Source organism: Canis lupus, chromosome 14 (assembly GCF_003254725.2).
Source record: "Canis lupus dingo isolate Sandy chromosome 14, ASM325472v2, whole genome shotgun sequence".
Lineage (NCBI taxonomy): Eukaryota > Metazoa > Chordata > Mammalia > Carnivora > Canidae > Canis > Canis lupus.
Window position 1 is genome coordinate 32,747,218 of NC_064256.1, and position 20,949 is coordinate 32,768,166.

At 36.7% G+C, this 20,949-nt stretch overlaps 1 protein-coding gene across 41 annotated transcripts in view; it reads left to right on the forward strand.

Moving 5' to 3' along the window:
• Positions 1-20,949, forward strand: part of HDAC9 (histone deacetylase 9) — a 1,020,499-nt gene that overhangs the window by 616,284 nt on the left and 383,266 nt on the right. For 30 of the 41 annotated variants that reach the window (XM_049093664.1, XM_049093655.1, XM_049093656.1 and 27 more), the window contains 2 exons: positions 11,749-11,880; positions 15,061-15,176. In XM_049093664.1, the coding sequence (XP_048949621.1) occupies positions 11,749-11,880; positions 15,061-15,176 (248 nt within the window). The remainder of the gene's footprint in view (positions 1-11,748; positions 11,881-15,060; positions 15,177-20,949) is intronic. The other 11 variants (XM_035698222.2, XM_049093669.1, XM_035698226.2 and 8 more) reach the window with 1 other exon arrangement.

Here is a 20,949-nt window from a genome sequence, read left to right on the forward strand (position 1 = left end):
ACCCACCAGGCTACCCTAAATACTCACTACATACCTTATTCCAAAAATATGCCCAAATACAGCTGCACATATCTTTGTGTGTATATGTCTATATTAAAATTAATGTTCTCTACTTAGGTGAGAAATCTTTCAGGATAGTATCTATGGCTAGTTTACTGTTAAATACCAAGCATCTTCAGAGAGCTCATAATAGGCACTGAATAAATTTATCTTAGAAGAATAAATAAGAGTATAGAGTAAAATAGGAGCTAGTATATATCTCTTTAGGTATTCAGAAATATAGGAAGATTATGAAAGGATTTTTAAGAATTTAATGGTTTTTAAAAAAAATATTTTATTTATTTATTCATGAGCAACACACTGAGGCAGAGACACAGGCAGAGGGAGAAGCAGGCTCCCTGTGGGGATCATGACCTGAGCCAAAGGCTCAACCACTGAGCCACTGAGCCACTCAGGTGCCCCAAATTTTTAAGAGTTTAATTCACAGTAATATTTTGTAAGAAAGAGACTGAGTGACTGCTTTTGGATGGCTATAAACTGGGTAAGTCAGAAGAAAACAAAACAAATGAAGTAACAAGCTAGACAATGATTTAACAGTTTTATGGGAATAAACTGAAATTTTTCAGGTAAACATCAGAGACAAAAAGTTGAAAGCCATATATATAAAGAAAATAAGGGTTATAGCATTTAAGGTTAGACAGTGATTTTACTATATTTACCGCATATCATTCTCTTCAATACTTCTGAACTCTTTAAAGTCAAAGGAATGAATATTATTGTCCACATTTGCAGGCATGAAAATTGAAGCATAGAGACATCGAACAATACTTGACCCAATCACACCATTAGTGGCAGAGTCAGGACTGGGAAACAACACCAGCCTCTTATGAATGTGACCAAGTAAGGTTCATGCTGAGAGCACAAATATGTATGGAAAAGGTTAGATTTATGGTGATCCCCAGGGAGTTATTAGGTGGTAGGTATTAATTTCTGGACCATATAGTCCTGACTATATGGTGGGTTTTTTGGAGAAATGGTGTCCTTATCAAATAGTGGGCTGCTCCAGCGCAGATCTCACCTCCTAAGACGTCCTCACCCTGTCATGATATTAGTTCACATCTATGTTTACACATGTAGCTCTTAGGAAGTGTCTGGGTAGAAAGTGTGTTAAAAAGCTTTACATCACAAATAAAATTACTCTTCATAACACTTCTATTTAAAATAGTATAAAAGATATATCTAATAAAGGAAGTAAATAAAACTGTAAAGTACATGGTATAATTTTTTTCATGCATAGACAGAAATTAGCTCATTACTGAAAGATTATTAGCAGAATTAAATGATAAATTCTGAATTTTTGTTTATAAATGTAGATAGAATTTTAGAACTAAGAAAGCCTTTAGTAAAAAAGATATAAATATATTTATAAATTCAGATTCCCCCAAAAGTAGAACATTATTTAAATTGTGAAATACTAATTCAGAAGGAAGACTTTATTAGAAACGGGATTGAAGAAGACTGAATATGCTCCTAATCTAGCTTGTTTTATTGAAATGACAATTCAATATTTTGTTGTATTTTCAAAATACAGATTTTCAAAATTTCTCTTTACTTAGGTAAATATTTTATACTTGAAAAAATTAAAACATAAAAAGAAAGTATTCTTTGATTCCTTGAATCCAAAACATGTTATTTTTGGTGCTTGCCAGAAAAATGAAATTCCTTCTGCATTCTGCATCTGATCTATAAGACCTCTTGCCATAACATTCAGTGTCAAGAAACTCTTACAAATTAGAAAAGTTGAAGTTCAACTAGTTCTCTTCTCAACATCACTTGAAAGCCAGTCTTTAATTAAGTTTTCTTTCATGCTTGGATATATGCAAGCATGCATTTATTCGTTCAGCAACTGTTTATTGAGACTCACCATGAGTCTCTGTAGTTGCTATGTACTGAGAATAGACACAAAATTATTACATTTACTGTTCTGAGCACTATGTGTGGTAGAGTAATTTCAGTGAAACAGTGAGGGGTTAGAGCCATATTGCAGTGGTTTGAGGTTAGGAAGTGGTGGTGGCAAGTGTAAGGCTACTTTAGAAAAAAAAACTTGACTGTGAATTAAAGTATAAATGCAGAGAGTAGCTAATAATATTTGTATCTCAGGAGGGTTTATTTTTATTTGAATGGGAAAGATGCGAGCATGTCCACGTGCTAAGGAGACATACAGAGAGAGGGAGTTTGAAGATACACATTGAATAGCCTCTCTTAGTATTGCATAATTTTGCTAAATTTTGCTCGACATTTCTTTAAAGCCTTATCTTCCTTTCAGTATCCCTTCCCCACCTTGTTAGCATATTTAATCTTTATTCTTTGAATTTGCCCTCACTTCCCCATGGATGAGGTTGCCTCCCACCTCTGCCTGTCAGAGTCTCATTTAGCACCCAGTTTCCCCACCCTGCCTTTCAGTCACAACGCTGCTGTATAAGTATACTGCTAAGTATATAAGTCTATACTTATATAAGTATGCTGCTAAGTATACTTATCACATGGCATTGATCATCATTAGTCTATCATTCATTTTTGCAAGACCATGAATACCTGGAAGACAAAGGCTTTCTATTATATCGTTGAAGTGGTTGCCTCAGCACTTAACACACCCTTTTTCACATTCACATTCAGTAACCCATGGATTTATTCTATGTAGTAGGTATAGCAGAAGTGCTGAATAAGCAATGAGACAGAACTAGACCCATTCCCAACCCTCATGGAACTTGCAGCCTAGGTTCTCAATATTATTATTCAGCAGCTCTTAATTAGATGCCATTAACAATGGAACCAATTGAACAGAAAAATTTCATTTTAACTATAAAAAGTGATGAAATGTTTTATAACATTATAATTTGTTTCTGACCAGAATCATATTGTTTGATTAAAGCATGTTAAAAATGGGCATTGTACTTTAAGTGTCCTAAAAATTCAAAGAAAATTGTTATTTCCTCCTCTGTTTGTTTTAGTATCAAAAAACAAATAAATAAAACTACCATTGAGCAGCAATCCGTATATCCATTTATTCATTCAATGAATTTCTACTAAGTGCTAAGCCAGCTGAGCACCAGGCACTCTGGTGAAAAATGGTATGAAAAAGGGTATAGGATTCAGCATGGAGTACTGCTCTTAGATAGAGGAAACTGAGTGTCCTGTCATGGGCCTTTGAGCTTTAGAAGTACCTGCTCTGGCTCACAAATGAAGCATCCATAAACACTAAGGGAAAAGGCCTACCCAGAGCTAAGAACCTTCCCATTCTAGACCACATTCCTGTTATCTAGGACCTCTGTATATTGTTTTCCCATGCTGCTCCGAGCTGCTCCCTAGGACTTGGTAATACTCTCTGCCCTGTATGCCCATTTGCACTTTTCTAATCATATCAAGGTGGTCGTGGTTGTTTTCAGTTATGAGGAACCTAAGAATTAAATTCCCATGTCAAATGATGGGAGGAAATACTCCACAAATGCACATATAGATTCATAATGATGGTGCCACTGTGCTGCCTTTCTGAGCAGCACTGTAGATCACCTAAATGTCTAGTTATCAAATATTTAAATAAAATATTGTATACTCCCATGTAAATGTGGCTAAATAATATATGGTATATCCATATAATGTGTTTTTAAAAGAATATACAACTGCTTGGGAAAAGATTCATAATAGATTTTTAAGTGAAAACAATTAAAAAATAAATTAATTAAATAAATTAATTAATTAAATAAGTAAAATAAAATAAAACAAAATAAATGGGATCATTTTATTTTTAAACTCTTTTTTAAGATTTTTATTTATTAGAGAGAGACAGAGCATGAGCAGGGGAGAGGGGAGGAACAGAGGGAAAGGGATAATAAGCAGACTACCTCTGATCGGAAAGCATGACCCAAGGCTCCATCCCAGAACCCTGAGATCATGATGTGAGCCAAAGGCAGACACTTAATCAACTGAGCCACCCTGGTGGCCCCAGTGGAATCATTAGAGAATATATAATTGCCTGTGAAATGACTCCACATACATTATTAAGTGAACAAACGGTATACAATCATAAATGTAATTTGATCCTCATTTTCAAATAAATACTTTTGTGTACAAAGCACAAAAGTTTAAACATGTTAGCAGGCTAAACTCAATTTGTTCCATTTCAAAAGTTTTGAACATATATGATCTACATAATCAGAAGATAACAATATATGTTATAAAATGAACACTTCAGAAAACCACACTGTAAACTGAGTAATGTGAGTAACGTTTACCAATATGCTTTTTGAAAAAGAATAATCCTTTTTTAATAAATAGATATATTTGGCATATTCTCAATAAGAAGATGGATAGATGTCTGCAAACTATTTCTGAATCAAAAAGAATAGCATTATAATTTCTTCAGGAAATTGCATTCATAAATTACCATAAATGTAGCTAGTTACTAGAAGCTAAAATTACCAAAGAAATGATTTTTTTTAGACTTGTATAAATGAATTACGTATTATTAAATGGTTATAATTAGAGTTAGATTAGAAATGTTGCTCCCTGATACCAAAACAAAATCTGACTCATAACATTAAGGATCTATATTATCTGAGCCAAATAAAAAGCATAAGTTGTGTTAGATTTATAGTATTATTCTAAATGCTAATTTTGAAAACACATAGCCTTTTTCTAATTATGAAAAGTTTTAATTAGAGTAACCTATATCTTTAGATCAACTAGATTAGAGAGGTTTCTGTGTCCCGAAAGTATCTTTTCTTAATTGTAATGATTGCTTAATTGAACAGTTCACACATGGCATGGATTCCTACAGAGCTAGCCTGAAAGGAAGAAGTGACTCAGGCAGGAAACCTAATCTCCCTAAAGGACATTCAAAAAAAAGTGAATGAATGACAGATTTTACGTGGTTGGTTCCAAGTGACAGGATGTTGGAATTTGGCAGCCCCTAGGTAGCCCTGTGGGTGGGAAAGAGCAGGAGAAATCCAGGAGAGAGAGGGGTTGGGTGGACAAACCCACAGATATCTGGTATAGCAGGAAAGAATGACAACGCCAGAGAAGGAATCTGAAGTTGTCAATAGAACCCTCACCTTCACTTGTGATTATAGTACTAAATGTGCACTGCAGGTAAAATTGTTGAATAACTCAAATATTCATTAGTATAAAGATCCATTTATTAATCAATGAATTTTGATTGATCATGAATTATCTTAATTAATTGTATGATTAACCATTACTCAATACCAGTGTATTCCTTTTGTCTTTATGTTAATTTCCAATGAGAATGAATAACTTCTATATACTATGATATGTGGTATTGAATTTTTGTCAAAATTATTCGTGTAAAGAATATTCATAATTTCGGATTTAAAGTAAACAAAGGGACACCTGGGTAGCTCAGTGGTTGAGTGTCTGTCTTCAGCTTAGGGTGTGATCCTGGAACTCCAGGATCAAGTCCCATTTCAGGTTCCCTGCATGGAGCCTGCTTCTCCCTTTGCCTGTGTCTCTGCCTCTCTTTCTCCCCCTCTCTCTCATGAATAAATAAATAAAATCTTTAAAAAAAAGTGAACAGAGACAAAATGCACACAGTAGGCAGTCATTCTTAGTAGAAGGTAACATATTTAAGACAGAAAACTAAATAGATAATAAAGGTAAGTTAAAAAAAAAACTACCCACTAAGGAAAGTACATAGAGTCAATTAGCAACAAAAAAGGATTTTAGGGCAGCACCAGTGGCACAGTGGTTTAGCACCGCCTGCAGCCCAGGGTAAGATCCTGGGGACCTGGGATGGAGTCACACATCGGGTTCCCCACATGGAGTCTGCTTCTCCCTCTGCCTGTGTCTCTGCTTCTCTCTCTCTCTCTCTCTCTCTCACTGTGTGTGTCTCTCATGAATAAATAAATAAAATCTTTTTTAAAAAAGGATTTAAAATACACTGAGTAAAAGATCAGAAGAGGGCTATTGCTATTTTTGTTGTTGTTTATATAAGCAACATTGCACTAGGCAAAGGCAGTGAACCAGTTGTAGTTCTCTATCTTTCTACTTTTTTTGTTTTGTTTTGTTTTGATCTAAATTCCTTAGTCTTACATATAGACTACCTAAAACATTCATCTATTCAACATCTATCTATTCAGTGACTTCTTTTGTGATAGCCATCCGTGAGCTAAGTACTTTCTTCCACCCCTTTAATTTTCCACTGTGATATATCTATGGTAGGCATCATTACTGCTCTGCAATAGATGATAAAATGATTCACGGAAGTCAAACAACTCACCCGGGGTTGCAGTTAGTACATGAAAAGTTAGCATTGAAATCTGAGTCTGGTCTTTTTGTGTTGGGGACTTGTACTTCTCCAAAAAATACTTTGTGTGTGTGTGTATGTGTGTGTGTGGGTGTGTGTAGTGTGCAGAAATGACCCCCCACACTCACACCAATCTCTCAGTGAAATGACAAGTCTGGGCCTTGTCACTTACTGTTGGAATCCTAATTTTTTAGCCTGTGCTTCTCTACCTGACTCTCCTATTTCTTTCCCATTGTTTGTTCTCATACCCTGCCACACCTAAGTTCATTCTGCACATGGAGATTAGGAAGAAAAGAGAGATTTGAGACATTTAGCTTGAGAGGCATCTTGCACATGTTTTCTGTTTCCTTTTGTTCTCTTCTTAATTTTGCTTAAGTGAAAAAGAGCAAAAGCTTTCAGGTCTGTCCTCTTGATTTTAATATTCATTGTTTTCATTTAAATAATGATCAATTTTTCATGCAAAGTTTTCATCTCAGCAGACAAATGCATTCAGATGGGCACACACACTAAAAAGCTTGCCTTCTGTTTCTGTGATTAATTGAGATGTAGAGAGTGATGGGTGTGGGGTAAAAATAGAAAGGCAATTAGTGCAACTAGGCATGAAATACATTGAGATACAAGCAGAATGTCTCCCCAGTTAGTGATCTCTATCTGGTCTCTTGAGGATTAGCATCCCATTAGTAAATCACTGGAATGGAAATCTTCAGCCTTTGGGGAGACCAGAGCATTAAAAATGGAATTAACTCTAACTGAAAACTGAGTCAGCACAATAGGTCATTAATTCTACTCCTTGGGTATATATCATGCTGAGCTTTGGTGTGTGGGCTTCTGAAATATTAGGAGTGAGTTTATAAAGCATTTCATGGACTAAATGATGATTATCTATCATTCCATCATTCGCCCTTACCACTGAGATACAAATGCCTCTGGTGGCTCAGACCAGTATTGAAATACAGACAAAAGTTTTTACTAGAACTTGTAGATATAGTTCTTTACTGAGAAAAGTCGTGTATTGTATATTTTGAAAAAAAAATAAACTGTTGCACTTATAAAATATTAATGATTCCTAGTTTTTAAAAAGCTATGTCCTAAACTAAAAAAAGATTAAAAAAACACCACAATGCCTCAAATCCTTCCGAAAACTAAGAATTACATCTTTCTGCATAAAGTTGATTTATTTTGCTTTCTTTAGAAATGTCAGTGGTATTAAAAAATATTTTCAAATGGGGGCACCTGGCTGACTCAGTTGATTGAGCATCTGACTTTAGATTTTGGCTCAGGTCATGGTCTCAGGGTCTCGGGATTGAGCCCTGCATTGGGCTTCACACTCAGTTGGGAGTCTACCTGAAGATTTTGTCTCCCTCTCCTTCTATCTCTCCCCCTGCTTGTACTCTCTCTCAATCAAATAAATCTTTTAAAAAGGTTTTCAAATAAATTTCTAAGTATACAATGTATCAAAATATTGAATATTTTCAAGCAACCTATAGTTCTCCCTAATTTCTGATAATCTTTTCTTTATTTTCTTCTTCTACATCCTCACTGAGAATTGCTATCAGATAGTATTGCCTCCTTTGGTCATCTCCGTTTAGCACAGTCATTAGAAACTGCCATTTACTAATTAGTAACCCCAGGGTTTCTCTCACTTAACAATACTGACATTTGAGTTCAGATAATTCTTGGTTGTGGGGATTGCCCTGTGCATTGTAAGATGTTTAGCAGCATCTCTGGGCTTCTACCCACTAGATTCCAATAGCTTTACACTATAACTGACCATCAAAAATGTCTCCAGACACTGCCAACTGTCCTCTGGTGTCAGAATCTTCCCTGAGAACCACTGGTTTATCCCATTATTTTACTTGATTCTACAATAACTTTGCAAAATGTGAGACTTTGTAAGTCAGAGTCTTGCTAGGAAATAGAACCTACACAATATCAGCCATAGGCTTTTTGGAAAGGAAACTTACAACTGCTTAGGGATGTTGAGGCACCCAGAAAATAGCAATAGTGAGAAGCCATTCCTATCCCTAGTGTGGAGAAAGTAAGGAGAGAAAATGATATTCCTGGAGTGCTAGGAAAGCTGGAACCATGGAGAAGCCTCTAGAGAGAGATGAAATCAGGAAGAGACAAAGCAACACTGCAGCAGAGAGAGCAAAGGACACCCTGGCTCCTCCTTCCTCCTTAATCTTCTGTCAGTAATCAGTTCTACTAGTAGGTGAGCTCATATGAAATCCAACCAGCAAAGGACAGGAGTGATACAACCTCAGGATTTAGCCCTATCGGCTCAGACACAGAAGGAAAACGGAATCCATTGGAGTAAATGGGGGCGGGGGCAGGGGGGACAAAACAGAAAAAAAAAAAGTCCCCATTTTTTTACATGAAAAACTGAGGTTTAAAGATACAAACTAATTCAACCAAAGCCGATATACTCCAGGAACTACTAGTAATCTGTAGCTAATTTGCATAAGTGAACCGACATTCAGTGAGACAATGAATTATTCAAGGTTATTGATTTTAGTAGCTAATAGATACAAGGCCAGAACTCAGTTCTCATTCCTAGTCTGGTGTTCACTTATTTTGTGTTGACCTTTGAAAAAATTTTAAGAACTGTATATCCAGCCCATTCTCATACAGACAAATGTAGGAATGAAAGCTATGTACTGACCTGAAAAGTCATTTTTTCCTAAAAAGCTTATGGAATTCTAGGTTTCATGTAGAATGTTTAAATGGCATATGCTGTTTTTCCAAGCTTTTGGCACATTTTTGTCTTGATTGCAGAAACTTGGCCCCAGCTGGTGCAATGTGTGAGAAAAGAGAGGAGGACTGGACTGAGAATCAGGGGATGTGGGGCCCAGTCCTGGCTCTGTCCCTCCTAACTGTACAACCCTTAGTGGGAATAGCAATAATTAAAATTCCATAAAACTTTTCTTCCCTTTTGCATTCACCCAGGTCTTCACAGTTATTTTCAGGTATGTAATCAGGTGGCCATAAAGAAGGTGTTAGGGATGCCTGGGTGGCTCAGTGGTTGAGAGTCTGCCTTTGGCTCGGGGCATGATTCCAGAGTCTGGGCATCAAGTCCCGCCTCAAGCTCCCTACAGGGAACCTGCTTCTCTCTCTGCCTATGTATCTGCCTCTCTTTCTCTCCCTCTGTGTCTCTCATGAATAAATAAATAAAATATTTTAAAAAATAAGGACGGTGTTAGATTTTCATGTTTTACAAGTGAAGAGTCAGGCTCAGAAAGCACTGGAATTTCACTGACTATCTCATAGCTGGGAAGTGGACTCCACTTCATCTCTTCCCACAGAAAACAGAGTGCACTTTCTACTCCATCTTTTAGTGACTAACCAATTGATCTACTTCCTCTGGACAGCCAGTCAGTACCATTTATTACTTTAAATTCATAGCAAAGGCCCATCTAGGACAAAGTCTACGAATTTGTGATTTTTCTCTTCTGGTCATAAGCGAGGCTACAGTGGAAACAAATATAGTTAGCGCATAGGGATTCCTCATTTCTTCCATGCTAGGTTTCAGATGATTATATTTACTGACAGCTTTTTGTAGAGATGAAAACTGGTGCTTCTAAAGGAATTTTAAAATAAATATGTATGGAGAATCAAATCTAAGTGAATTAATACAGTTCCATTTCTCCCTTTAATCCCAGGCAAATCGGATGCTAGCAATTCAGATTCAGACTTCCCCACTAAGTTCAAGTGGGTTGACACTCCTGGAAGATCTGGAAGATCTTCAGTGCTTTGCCCAAACTGCTTCTGGTCTTTGCCTCAAAGTTAGGGGGCGGGGGGCGGAAGTGCAGGGCTCCACACACTGAGCTGCTTGTTTTTAAGATTTGGTCTCTGCCCACTCCCTCTTTCACCATACAATGCTTTCCAGCTGCCCCTTTTCATGTTCTCAATATTTTCAGCCATAAAACACCAAAAAATTAACTTGTTTTATCTTGTAATGACCTATTTTTTTCAAGTTCCTATTTCAAGCCTAGTATGCAGGGATTCTCAGTCTCAGGTAAGAGAAGGGAAACAGAAAAGAACAAAGGCAACACTAAGGTATGGATAGTTGAAATCTAAACATAAAAACAAGCAAGCAAGAAGGAGAAAGAAAGGAAGAAAGCATTGTAAGTTCTACTTTGAGAACCTTTGCAGTCAGGCAAAAACAGAAAATGCCTTCAAAGGAAACATTTTCACTGATCAGAAATTCTAACTGCATCATAACATTGTGTCTGATATGGATGATTAGTAGAACTTTGGGAAATGGTTTATAATTGTTATGGTGTTCATACATGAGGAGAGATGGAGGAGCAATATTTTCAGTATTTAGAAGATTGGACTTGAGCTAGATTATCTAGGTATAGATCATGGTGTCCTCCCTTTTGACCTATGAGACCTTGGGCAAGTTACTTACACTGGCTGTGTGTTGGTTTCCTCGTTATAATCAGGGTATAAATAGAATCTGACCCAGATGGATTTTTTTTATGGTTAAATGAGTTAATCTTGAAAAAAGCATTTAGAATAGTAGTGGACATAGAAACTACTCTGTGAATGCTAGTTGTCATTGGAAACCCCCTTTCCCTCACCCCCCCCCCCCGCATCATCATCATCATCATCATCATCATCATCATCATCTCTGGTTTGAATTACATAGGGACTCAGTCTAATGTTCCCATTCTTTTAGAGTATAATTATGTAGAAACCTAATCCATAATATCTAAATTATAGAGCATCACTATTTAGAGAGAATCGTTTAAGCAAAGAAATAGTAACATATGTATGAATAATGTGCATTTGTACGTTGGAACATAGAACCTTACTCTGAACTTCCAATTCTAAGATCTGACCACCCTTTCTTATTCATAGTGACTCTACTTGGTTTGGTGTTATGATAATGAGTATATTTTCTCAGGATTTCAGGTTAGAGACTACCGACAAAGAAATACTCCAGGAGTCAGAATTAGACGTAAATTATATGCTACAGAGGTGTCCTCTTATTACCAGAAGTCAGGCCAGAGTCTCTAAAATCACATTAGGGTACTGTTTTTGTGGGTATTGAGTTTCACCCTGGAGAGAATTAAGAGAGCTGACAATGACGCATAATAAATCTTACTCTGACCCAAACGTATTTAGTGATTAAAACTTCCCAGCAATCCCAGTTCTGTCAGATAAAATAAGTAGAAAACTTCTATTTTTACTTTTTTTGCTTTACCTTTAAAGAAATAGAAAAGCATTTTGCACATTTCATAAAAAATAATTACTATATTTGTCTGTTTAATTCATTTAGAGCTAATGCCTTATTGACATGCTTGGAATTTTAATTTGAGCTGAGAAGGAACCAAGAAGAGAGTGAGCCGTTTTTTTATACACAGGAGCAACTGGCTCTCTATTTTTTAATTTTTATCTATTTTCTTTGTCTCAATCCCCAGCCTCTGAGCCCAACTTGAAGGTGCGGTCCAGGTTAAAACAGAAAGTGGCAGAGAGGAGAAGCAGCCCCTTACTCAGGCGGAAGGATGGAAATGTTGTCACTTCATTCAAGAAGCGAATGTTTGAGGTGACAGGTAATTGAGGACTGTGCAGACATACACTAAAAAATGCCGGTAGGAGGAATGAAAATAAATAGCGTAGAGTAAATATGGCTGTTGCATATTAAAAGTTATTTTGAGGAGAAACATGTCTTGAAAGGAAATTATATTGAAAATTCACAAGTAGCTCAGTAAACCTTGCCATGCATTCACCAACTGTGTCAAACAGGAAATGAATGAAAAACAGAACTGTGTGTCAATCTAGGCATAACTAGGGAACGCCAAAGCTCACCTTAATCTTTTTAGAAACAGGCAGTCCGTTTTAGGAATGCCAACCAGAAGAGTATAACTTTTAATGAAATTTGATCAGCAATGAGCAGAGGGAGGTCCAAGAAGAACACTTCCCCATATTCAGACATGAATGTACAAAATACATCTGGGAAAATTAAACTATGTGGAACAGCAAAACCTTGACTTTTCAACAAATTTACAGAACTCATAAATGACTTTATGTGTTTACTAGTGAACTGGGACTTATGGCAGGAGGGGGATATATTGCCTTTTAGGAAGGGAAAGAAACTGTCATTTTCACTAGTCTCAAATGGAAGAGTTCTTATTTTTTTAGCTGCCTGGTTAGTGGTGGGGTGAACAGGTTAGGAAATTCAACCTGATGTCTTACAAAGCTTTCTAGTCCCAGTTGTACCTGGTCTGAAATTAGAGAAGACCGAGGGATATAAGAACCAAAAAGACTAGCCAAAGTAATAATACTGACTACTGTTTATTGAGTACCTACTTGGAACTATATGCATTATAGTTGGTCGTTTCTTTTGGTTGCATCCATAAAGAAGTAGAAATCTGCAACCATTTCCTTCCATTCTCAAGGAAGATTGTGCTTGTACCAATGTAGTCAATTATTATTATTTCTCCAAGATCAGGTCTTATTATTAGCAGGTAAGGATAATAGTTTTTCAAAATTATTTGTTTTCTCTATCTCCTGTGGCCATGCTAGTGCCTACTTTGAGGAGACAAAAGGGAAAAAAATTGTGGGGGTGGAAGTGGGAAAGTACAGAATACTAATGCAACTTGGTAGTTTTACAGGTTATTTAGGAAAAAAATGAGTATGTAGTCTCCTATTCATTCCTGGCAAATTGAAGTGTTTATCTGAAGAAAAGTAATGGTTGGAGCATTTTTCCTTAACAGATGAGGAACACGAAATAGATAAATAAGTATTGCTTTACTGAAGTTTATATTTATTTTTCAATATCAAATATAATCACTAGTTTGGATCAATTCTAAATTCAGAGCTGAAGACTTGTTTTTCAAAACACAGATTTGTACTTAAGTAAATAAAAATCTTCCTCAGGTTTTCATGATAGAGGTACTTGGTGGGATTGGGAATTTGGGGACTGAGTCCATTTTAAAGAATGTAAAGAAGATGAAGATATCAACTGTCTAATGTAAATAGATATGTGATTTTTCTAATCGGAGAGAGTACACTCCCTCATAACAGGAAAGCCTGAAGAAAATAGAAAGCCATATACATTGCTTTGCTTTTGTTGTTTGTTTTTGTGTGTTTGTTAGAATCTGATTAAGGTCTTATTTATTTATCCCAATGTTCTTTTCTATTTTCCTATTAATCTCTTCTTGATCATAACTTTTTCCCCACAGTCACTTGCTAACTTGCACGGGGATTTTGGTTAATACCTACCTGGGTAATGATGATTTCTAACTGAAAGGAGTTATGATTTACTGGAGTTTTACTCAAGTTTCTTGAGTTTTGAAACACCATATTGTTCTTTCCCTGATGTTGAGAGATAATGACTCCCTCCCCCTTTAATCTGAGGAAAAAAATGTATATTCAAAGAGAGACTTCTGTGTTTATTAGATGCACATCTTCGGTCAGTGAGCTGGGACTTGTGGACACTTTTGTAGGTTTTTTAAACTAGTATGTTGTACTTAATCTAAATGCCTTTGGAGGATCCAAAGTACCAGAAAGACAGCTTTATTACCTATGCTCCTCCTCCTTTCTCTGCCAGCTTTCATGAAATTTGGATGAGCTCTGTTTGGATCTTCATACTAATTATTTTTACTATCTAGTCAGAGACCAATCATGGTATCATGTAGCAGTTAAATTGGTATTGCTGTTCTTCTTATACCTCTCCATCTCCCTTGTCTGTTTCCTAGGATCAAGTACATGCTTTTTCCAAACCCTGTGCCCCCTTTCCTCCCAAGAATTGACCTGGGAACCATTCGCCATTTCCCTCTTTTATAAGTTCCTCAATTTTCTGCTCCCTCTTCCCACCAAAGCCGCATTATTTAAAAATCCTAAGGCTCAGCATCTCCCTGTGCCTACAGTGCTTTCTCGTGCACTCCCTTCTTCTCCACTGTCTCCATTTCGAGAACTACTTCTACTTCTCTTCAAGCCAGTTGCCATCTCATTTCTTTTCTGAGATTTCCTCAGTTTTCCCAGAAAATCAGCTGCTACGTCCCCCTCCAGAACTTGTCCAGTGCCATGCTGTAGAACCCTTTTGCAGTATTTATTTGTTGCCTTGAATTCTCAGGCTCACGGCAGCGATTTCTACATAAGGAAATACTTCTGTCTGCATATTGCTAAGATATAAATAATATGATTTTAAACTGACAAGGCAGGTGCAAAAAAAATAACTTTTTCGTTTTTGTTTTTGAAGACAGGATATGAAAATGAGACATTAATGAGAAATCAGTATTTAGTCACCCAGGAAAGACAGGAGTTAGCAGTCTGGGGGAAAAGAAGCTCCTTGAAGTATTTTTAAGGTGCATTTTTCTGGTTAAAAGCAAATAAGAAAGAATCAAAGCAAAAAAGCAGATTCATCAAAATGTAAGACAAATAGAAAGGCAGTGAGAAAGATGCCTTTAAGAATTTTATGCCTATGACCTTTATTTATTTATTTATTTATTTTGCCTCATCAAAAGCTCCTATAATGTTCTCCAACTGTTCTTACTTATCTAGAAACTATGCAGTAATGTGTTGTATTTTTAATGGTGAAAACAAAGGGGAAAAGTGGTAGAATTCAGAAATGTTTCATAATTTTGCACAGTCCTTACTGTGGACTGAAATGGTGCTTGTTGTTCCCATAGGTGAGGAAAGCAATGTTTGGGGCAGTATATTGTTTAGAATGTAAGTAAAGCTCATCCTTGTATGGTTTTCATGAATCTGTGCTTCACAATGTTTTCCAGAATCCTCAGTCAGTAGCAGTTCTCCAGGGTCTGGCCCCAGCTCACCAAACAATGGGCCAACTGGAAATGTTACTGAAAATGAGACTTCAGTTTTGCCACCTACTCCTCATGCGGAGGTAAGACTTTTATTATTTTGGCTCTTTTAAATATTAGGTCCTTGGTTAGCCCTGTAAGACAAAGTGATATTTCTGAATTGAAGTGTAAAGCCACCTGCTCTTAGTTATTTTTCATAGAGTCTTATCATGTATGGAATTGAATTAAATTTGATCTTATTTACCAAGTTTGGATGACAATTACAGTTTGAAAATAATAAAATGTAATCCTCGAAGAAACTACTCTTAGGGATGCAGCATATACACTGCCCTACAGATGCACAACTTAGTAGTGTTGTATTTGATTCTTGTGTTCTTTTCTGATGAGGGTGGACGCATAAATAAGTAAAAACAACTTTGTGCAAACCTTACAGAAGAACAGCCTCACAAAGTAGGATTTATCTACTTTCCCTAGAGAGTAATGAAGATGTAATTGGAGTATTATAGCTGAGGAACCTAGGGTTCTCCTGAGCGAACATTTGCTGAGGACCTACTAAGTGCCAATTGTTTTGCCTGGTAATGGGAATATGAAGGTGAATAACATATGAACTCTGTTTTTGAAGAATGAAATATTAAAGGAAATCGATATGAGTGTGTGCAGTCAACCCTAAAACACTTGTTTTCAACACATAATTTATTTGACACCCAAGATACAAAATACATTTGTGAGTCAACAGGAATTTTTCTATGTAGTTTTGGTAATAGGCCAAGCAAAGGAAACAGTCTGTAAACAGCCACTCTTATGAAATCAGATGTTTTGAAGACACCGTCAGCTGACTGAAACTCTTGCTCTTGATTTTCTGTCATTATAAATCCTCCTTACCATGAATTGCTCTATGCAGGGAAAGCTGGTACAATAACTTCTCCTATGTAACTGTAACGTGCTTCTTCTCTTGTATTTGATATAGTCATGGTAACTTAGAGTTGAAAGACTGATCAAATCTCTGATTCTTGGATCATCTATATAGCTTTCCTGATGTGTAATTATCAGACTTTCTCTAGAGCACTTCTACTAGGCATCTCCCTTTGCTGTTTCCTGAGACAGCTCAGTTGATTTTGGAGAATTAGTTCGACAGAAATGTCTTCTGTACATTATGTCAATATCTGCGTCTCTATAATTTCATACACACACTTATAATAAATTATTTATAAATTGTAAAATTACCAGGCCAAACTATAATTGAAGGCAGAAAACCAGAGGTTATTCCTGGTAAGTAAAGGACTGACACCATTGAAGGCAGAGAACCAGACGTTATTCCTGATAAGTAAAGGACTGACACCAGTGAAATTACTTTTTTTCTAAGGACATTTGTGTACTTGGTTTTCAGTTTTGGTTTTCAGGGCCTCACAAAACTCAAAATAGAAGGTTAAAGCTCCCTATTGACCAAGCAGGATAATCTAATATGAAACATTAAACTGAAATTTCAAAAGCTCATGTCTATACTATGTTGGTGAGTCCCTCACCGCAACCCCCAGAAGTGTCTGGATATACACCAGAGCAGGGACAGGATTTCTCCGAAGTTTCTTTTTTTTTTTTTTTCTCCGAAGTTTTAACCAGAAGCTAGTTCTTGCATGGAGTTGTAGCCCAAATTTACATACCTTCAAACTGTTAATTTGGTTTTAAAGTGCCCCAGATTTGTTAGGGCCCCTAGGTGTCTAGAGAAGCAAATATAGGGATCCCTGGGTAGCTCAGCAGTTTAGCACCTGCCTTTGGCCCAGGGTGTGATCCTGGAGTCCCGGGATCGAGTCCCACGTCGGGCTCCCTGCATGGAGCCTGCTTCTCCCTCCTCCTGTGTCTCTGCCTCTCTCTCTCTCTCTCTCTGTCTCTCATGAATAAATAAAATCTTAAAAAAAAAGCAAATATAAATTCTCTCTAGGTGAATACACTTGCATTCTAAATTTCAAAACTTTCCTTCAATTTTCCAAGGGAAATAGCCAGAAGAGATAGACACTCTCTTGCTTATGATCAGCTTTCAGATAGTTGAAGACTAACAATTCAGGCCTCAACAATATTTCCAGGTCCTTCATCTATTTCTTGTTATTCATGGTCCTGCTGTCCCTCTTTTTCTTTTTTCATTGTCCCTTCTAAAACATGGTACCAGATAGGATGAGTACATCACATATAGTTGTGATCAGAGATATAAGTGGTATTCTTGGACTGTTGGTTATAGGTATTGTATTTCTGTTAGTTCAATTCTATCTCAGTATTGGTCCATTTTCGTGACCCTTTAATCAGTTTCCAGGAAAAACAACAACTTGGTCATAGACGTTTCTAAAAACTTTAGGTTTCCATTGCCTCTCAGTTTGAAGAATGTGATTCTTGGGTCTGGATTCTAAATCAGCTTGAGATGAATTCTGTGCCCTTGGAAAAAAGCAATGACACAGTAAACTATGTCAGACAGCAATGACGATTCTTAGAAATGCATTGTTAGGGCTAAAAGGTACAGATGCCCACTTACAGTCTGTGATAATATTTTAGTAGGTTCAGAAATGGCAGTGTAATATCTTGATTGGGAAAGCATATGTAGTAACAGTATATTTTACAAAGGGTAAGGGTGTGATGGACACAAAATTCAGCAGGATGGTTACCTCTCTGGAGCGAGCAAGGTAGAAAGGGTTGGGGGAGACATGGTTTGTTACTAAAGAGGAAGATGCATATACTCTTTCATTATGAATACATGTATACGGATACAGTACTTAGTACAGCATAGAAGAACACCAAGAAATATATATTTGTGAGATTGGAAATAAATGGAAACTTCTTTACTTCAAACTTTTAATGACATGTTAAATTGAGTATCCCAGATGATGTGACCCTATCTTTAAATTTCAAAATACATTAAAGAATGAAGATTAAAAGGATTTTGCTTATGTTGCTTTAATCTATTTGTTATTCCTAAAACCTTCACTATCACAAATATGCTTAGGTTGCTCTACCTTTTCATCTACTTACTGAACATTCTGTTACTACAAACTTTGCCTTCCACCCCCACCAGTTAAAAAAAAAAAAAAAAAAAAACAGAAGGAAATGTGATTTAATGGAGTTTGAAAGAGTAGAGGTATTTCTTCAGGTCAGTGACAGGACATTCACCTCCAAAGCTGGAAAGACTAGTTCAAAAGCGAGCAGTGACTTACTCCATAATGAATTAATTGTGTGCCTGAACTATGATCCAAAAGGCCAGGTAGACAGACCTTTATGCACTGATGGGTAGCCTCTCCATGGCCCAAAACAAAAAATTCAGCCCTGATGGCTAACATGTGGTTTTCTGCTGCACTGCATTTACAGAGGCCTGTAATGTAATTCATGCTGGAGCTAAAGAGACAGCGGAATTCAGACAGAAACTCTCAACAAATTAACATCCTAGCTCTGTAACACAAAATGCTTCCACCTAAACTAGAAAGAGAGGAAAACAGATATTTTCAGCCAATTCTTGATTTACAATCATTTTGGATTTAGTTTGATTTTTACAGACATCTTCCAAGATTAACAATAGTGTGTAATTTCCTATCAACAGAAATAGTTTGAGGCATGAAAAATATACATCACCTACTATACTTTCAAAAGCCAAGCTAGTTGTATACTTCACCATTTACAAAAGATTTGGTTAAGCAGCACAGGTGAGTTTTCACTTTAAAATAGTTCAACAGTGTACATTTGTATGAATGCTTCATTCTGTGACCTGTCAGTAGAAAAACATTTCACCTAATTCTTTCAGAGCCCTTGTAAATGAATAGGATTCCACTCCCTTTTACTGCTTAGGAAATAGGAAAGTAAGGCTGTATCTCAGGCTGATTCGAGGCTTAGGCAAAAAAAAAAAAATTTATCTTGTAATTCACATGTCCTGTATGATTTAGATGGGGGTGAAGATGGACGTAGGAGGAGAATTTACTCCTAAGTTTTAGGAAACAGCACAAGCGAATTCAAACGTATGGGTCTTCTATTCAGAAGGCTCCACAGAAACCTGGTTCCAAAACCAGCTCCTTTCTCATCATTGGTTAAGTTGCTAAACTTGCCCCTGACCTCGGATTCCTTATCTAGTGAAAGGTAGTGATACCTACTACTCCCAACAGCTTTGCCGTGAGGAATCAGTGTTGGGAAGGCGGGTGGTGAATTGCGACGTGTGAAACGAGTTCATTTTTTGTTGTTGTTATCAATACTGACTCCTAGTAGGGAAAACTCATTAGCATGTTTGTCTTCAAGCCAGCAAGTCACATGTGAGAGTGAGTCTCCATCTGCTCTGACCACTTCTGTTCCATTTCTTCTATTTCTTACATATGCTCAGTCCTGAACTCGGATTGTTGGAGCTACTTGTTTTACTCATTTGTAAACTTGGTTGGGGAGCTGAAACCTCAGGAGTTTCTATTTCCAGCTCCAGTCAGAAATGTCTTTACCTATCTAGTTACTTTATTGTTAATACTGTGGGCCTGTGGGTTCAAATGTTTCCATGAATATCAACACCATTATTTTAGATGCCGTAGATTTATTTGATAGCTATGTTAACAGTAGCCAAGCAGCTGGTTTATTTCTATTTGAACATTAGTGGCTGGCTCTGCTATGCTGTTTTTTAAATAATTTTTTTTCCAGCAGATACAAACGATTTTTTTAAAAGAGTTCTAATAATAAGGTTAAGCACTCTAAAATCATCTGAAATGTCACTCGTGTTGCCCCAATCTCACATGACTCATCTGCCTATTGTTTCATAATGGTTGTTGTGACATTTGCTGTAAATGTTATGCTCCCTTCTGAGTGGGTGTAGAGCTATGGTTTTAGATGGCAGAAAATAAAATGCTTTCCCCCCATCTTTGGGGAAAAGAGGTTGCTATGACAAAAGAATTATTTAGTAGGAATAACATGAGTCAATATTGTAAAGCAAGACCTTTAATGAGACCTTCAGCGGTGCCTTTTAGATGCAAAGGAAGCCCTGTCAAATGATAATTTCTTATATCCAAATCATTTTATAGTGATATATATTCTTGGATGTCCAGCAAAAATAAAAACTTAGGGATTTAAGTTTCTAAAAAATCTCTTCATCACGTGGAGATTTTCATTTTCTGTTGGCTATCTGAAAGGACAAGAGAAAATGAATACTATTTAAAATTATTGTGAAAACCATAAAAAAGTATGAAATGACTAGGAAATATATATTTTTTTTTTTGGTTTGGGGTTCTTTGTTGTTTTTTTATTTTTAATGTGGCTCTTTTTTTTTTTTTTTGTAGATAGCCTAATTTGGGGATCTGGGACCTTTTAAAACTACAGCAGATTAAGTTTACAAGCATGTCTTCCTGAACACCATTCTAGTACACACAGACGGACGCTTCCAGATCAGGCTAGTCAGAGGTGCTTCTGTCCCAAATGGAAGGAGCTGGTGTCCAGGGAAGGAGGGCAGCTGCCCAGTCATATGCCAGTGATTGGTAGAGCTCAAGTGTTAGGACACTGAGACCACACTTCTTTTCACCAGTCCAGACTGCTCCTCACCAAAACTCTGTAGATACTTACATTCTTTTTGGATTCTCATGCATATTGTCAGTAATTTTGAACATGTAGTAAATTTAAAATTCTACATCAACTTTTTCTATGAGCTTTTTAAAATGTAGGTGGTTATTTACATAACTAGTGTTCTTTTGAAGGTCATCTCTTAACTTCTTTGTCTTAAGAGTGAGAAGGGTCAGGAGGCCTGGGTGGCTCAGTGGTTGAGCATCTGCCTTTGGCTCAGGCAGTCATCTGGGGGTCCTGGGAATGAGTCCCGCATCAGGCTCCCTCATGACTCTGCCTCTCCCTCTGTGTCTCTTGTGAATA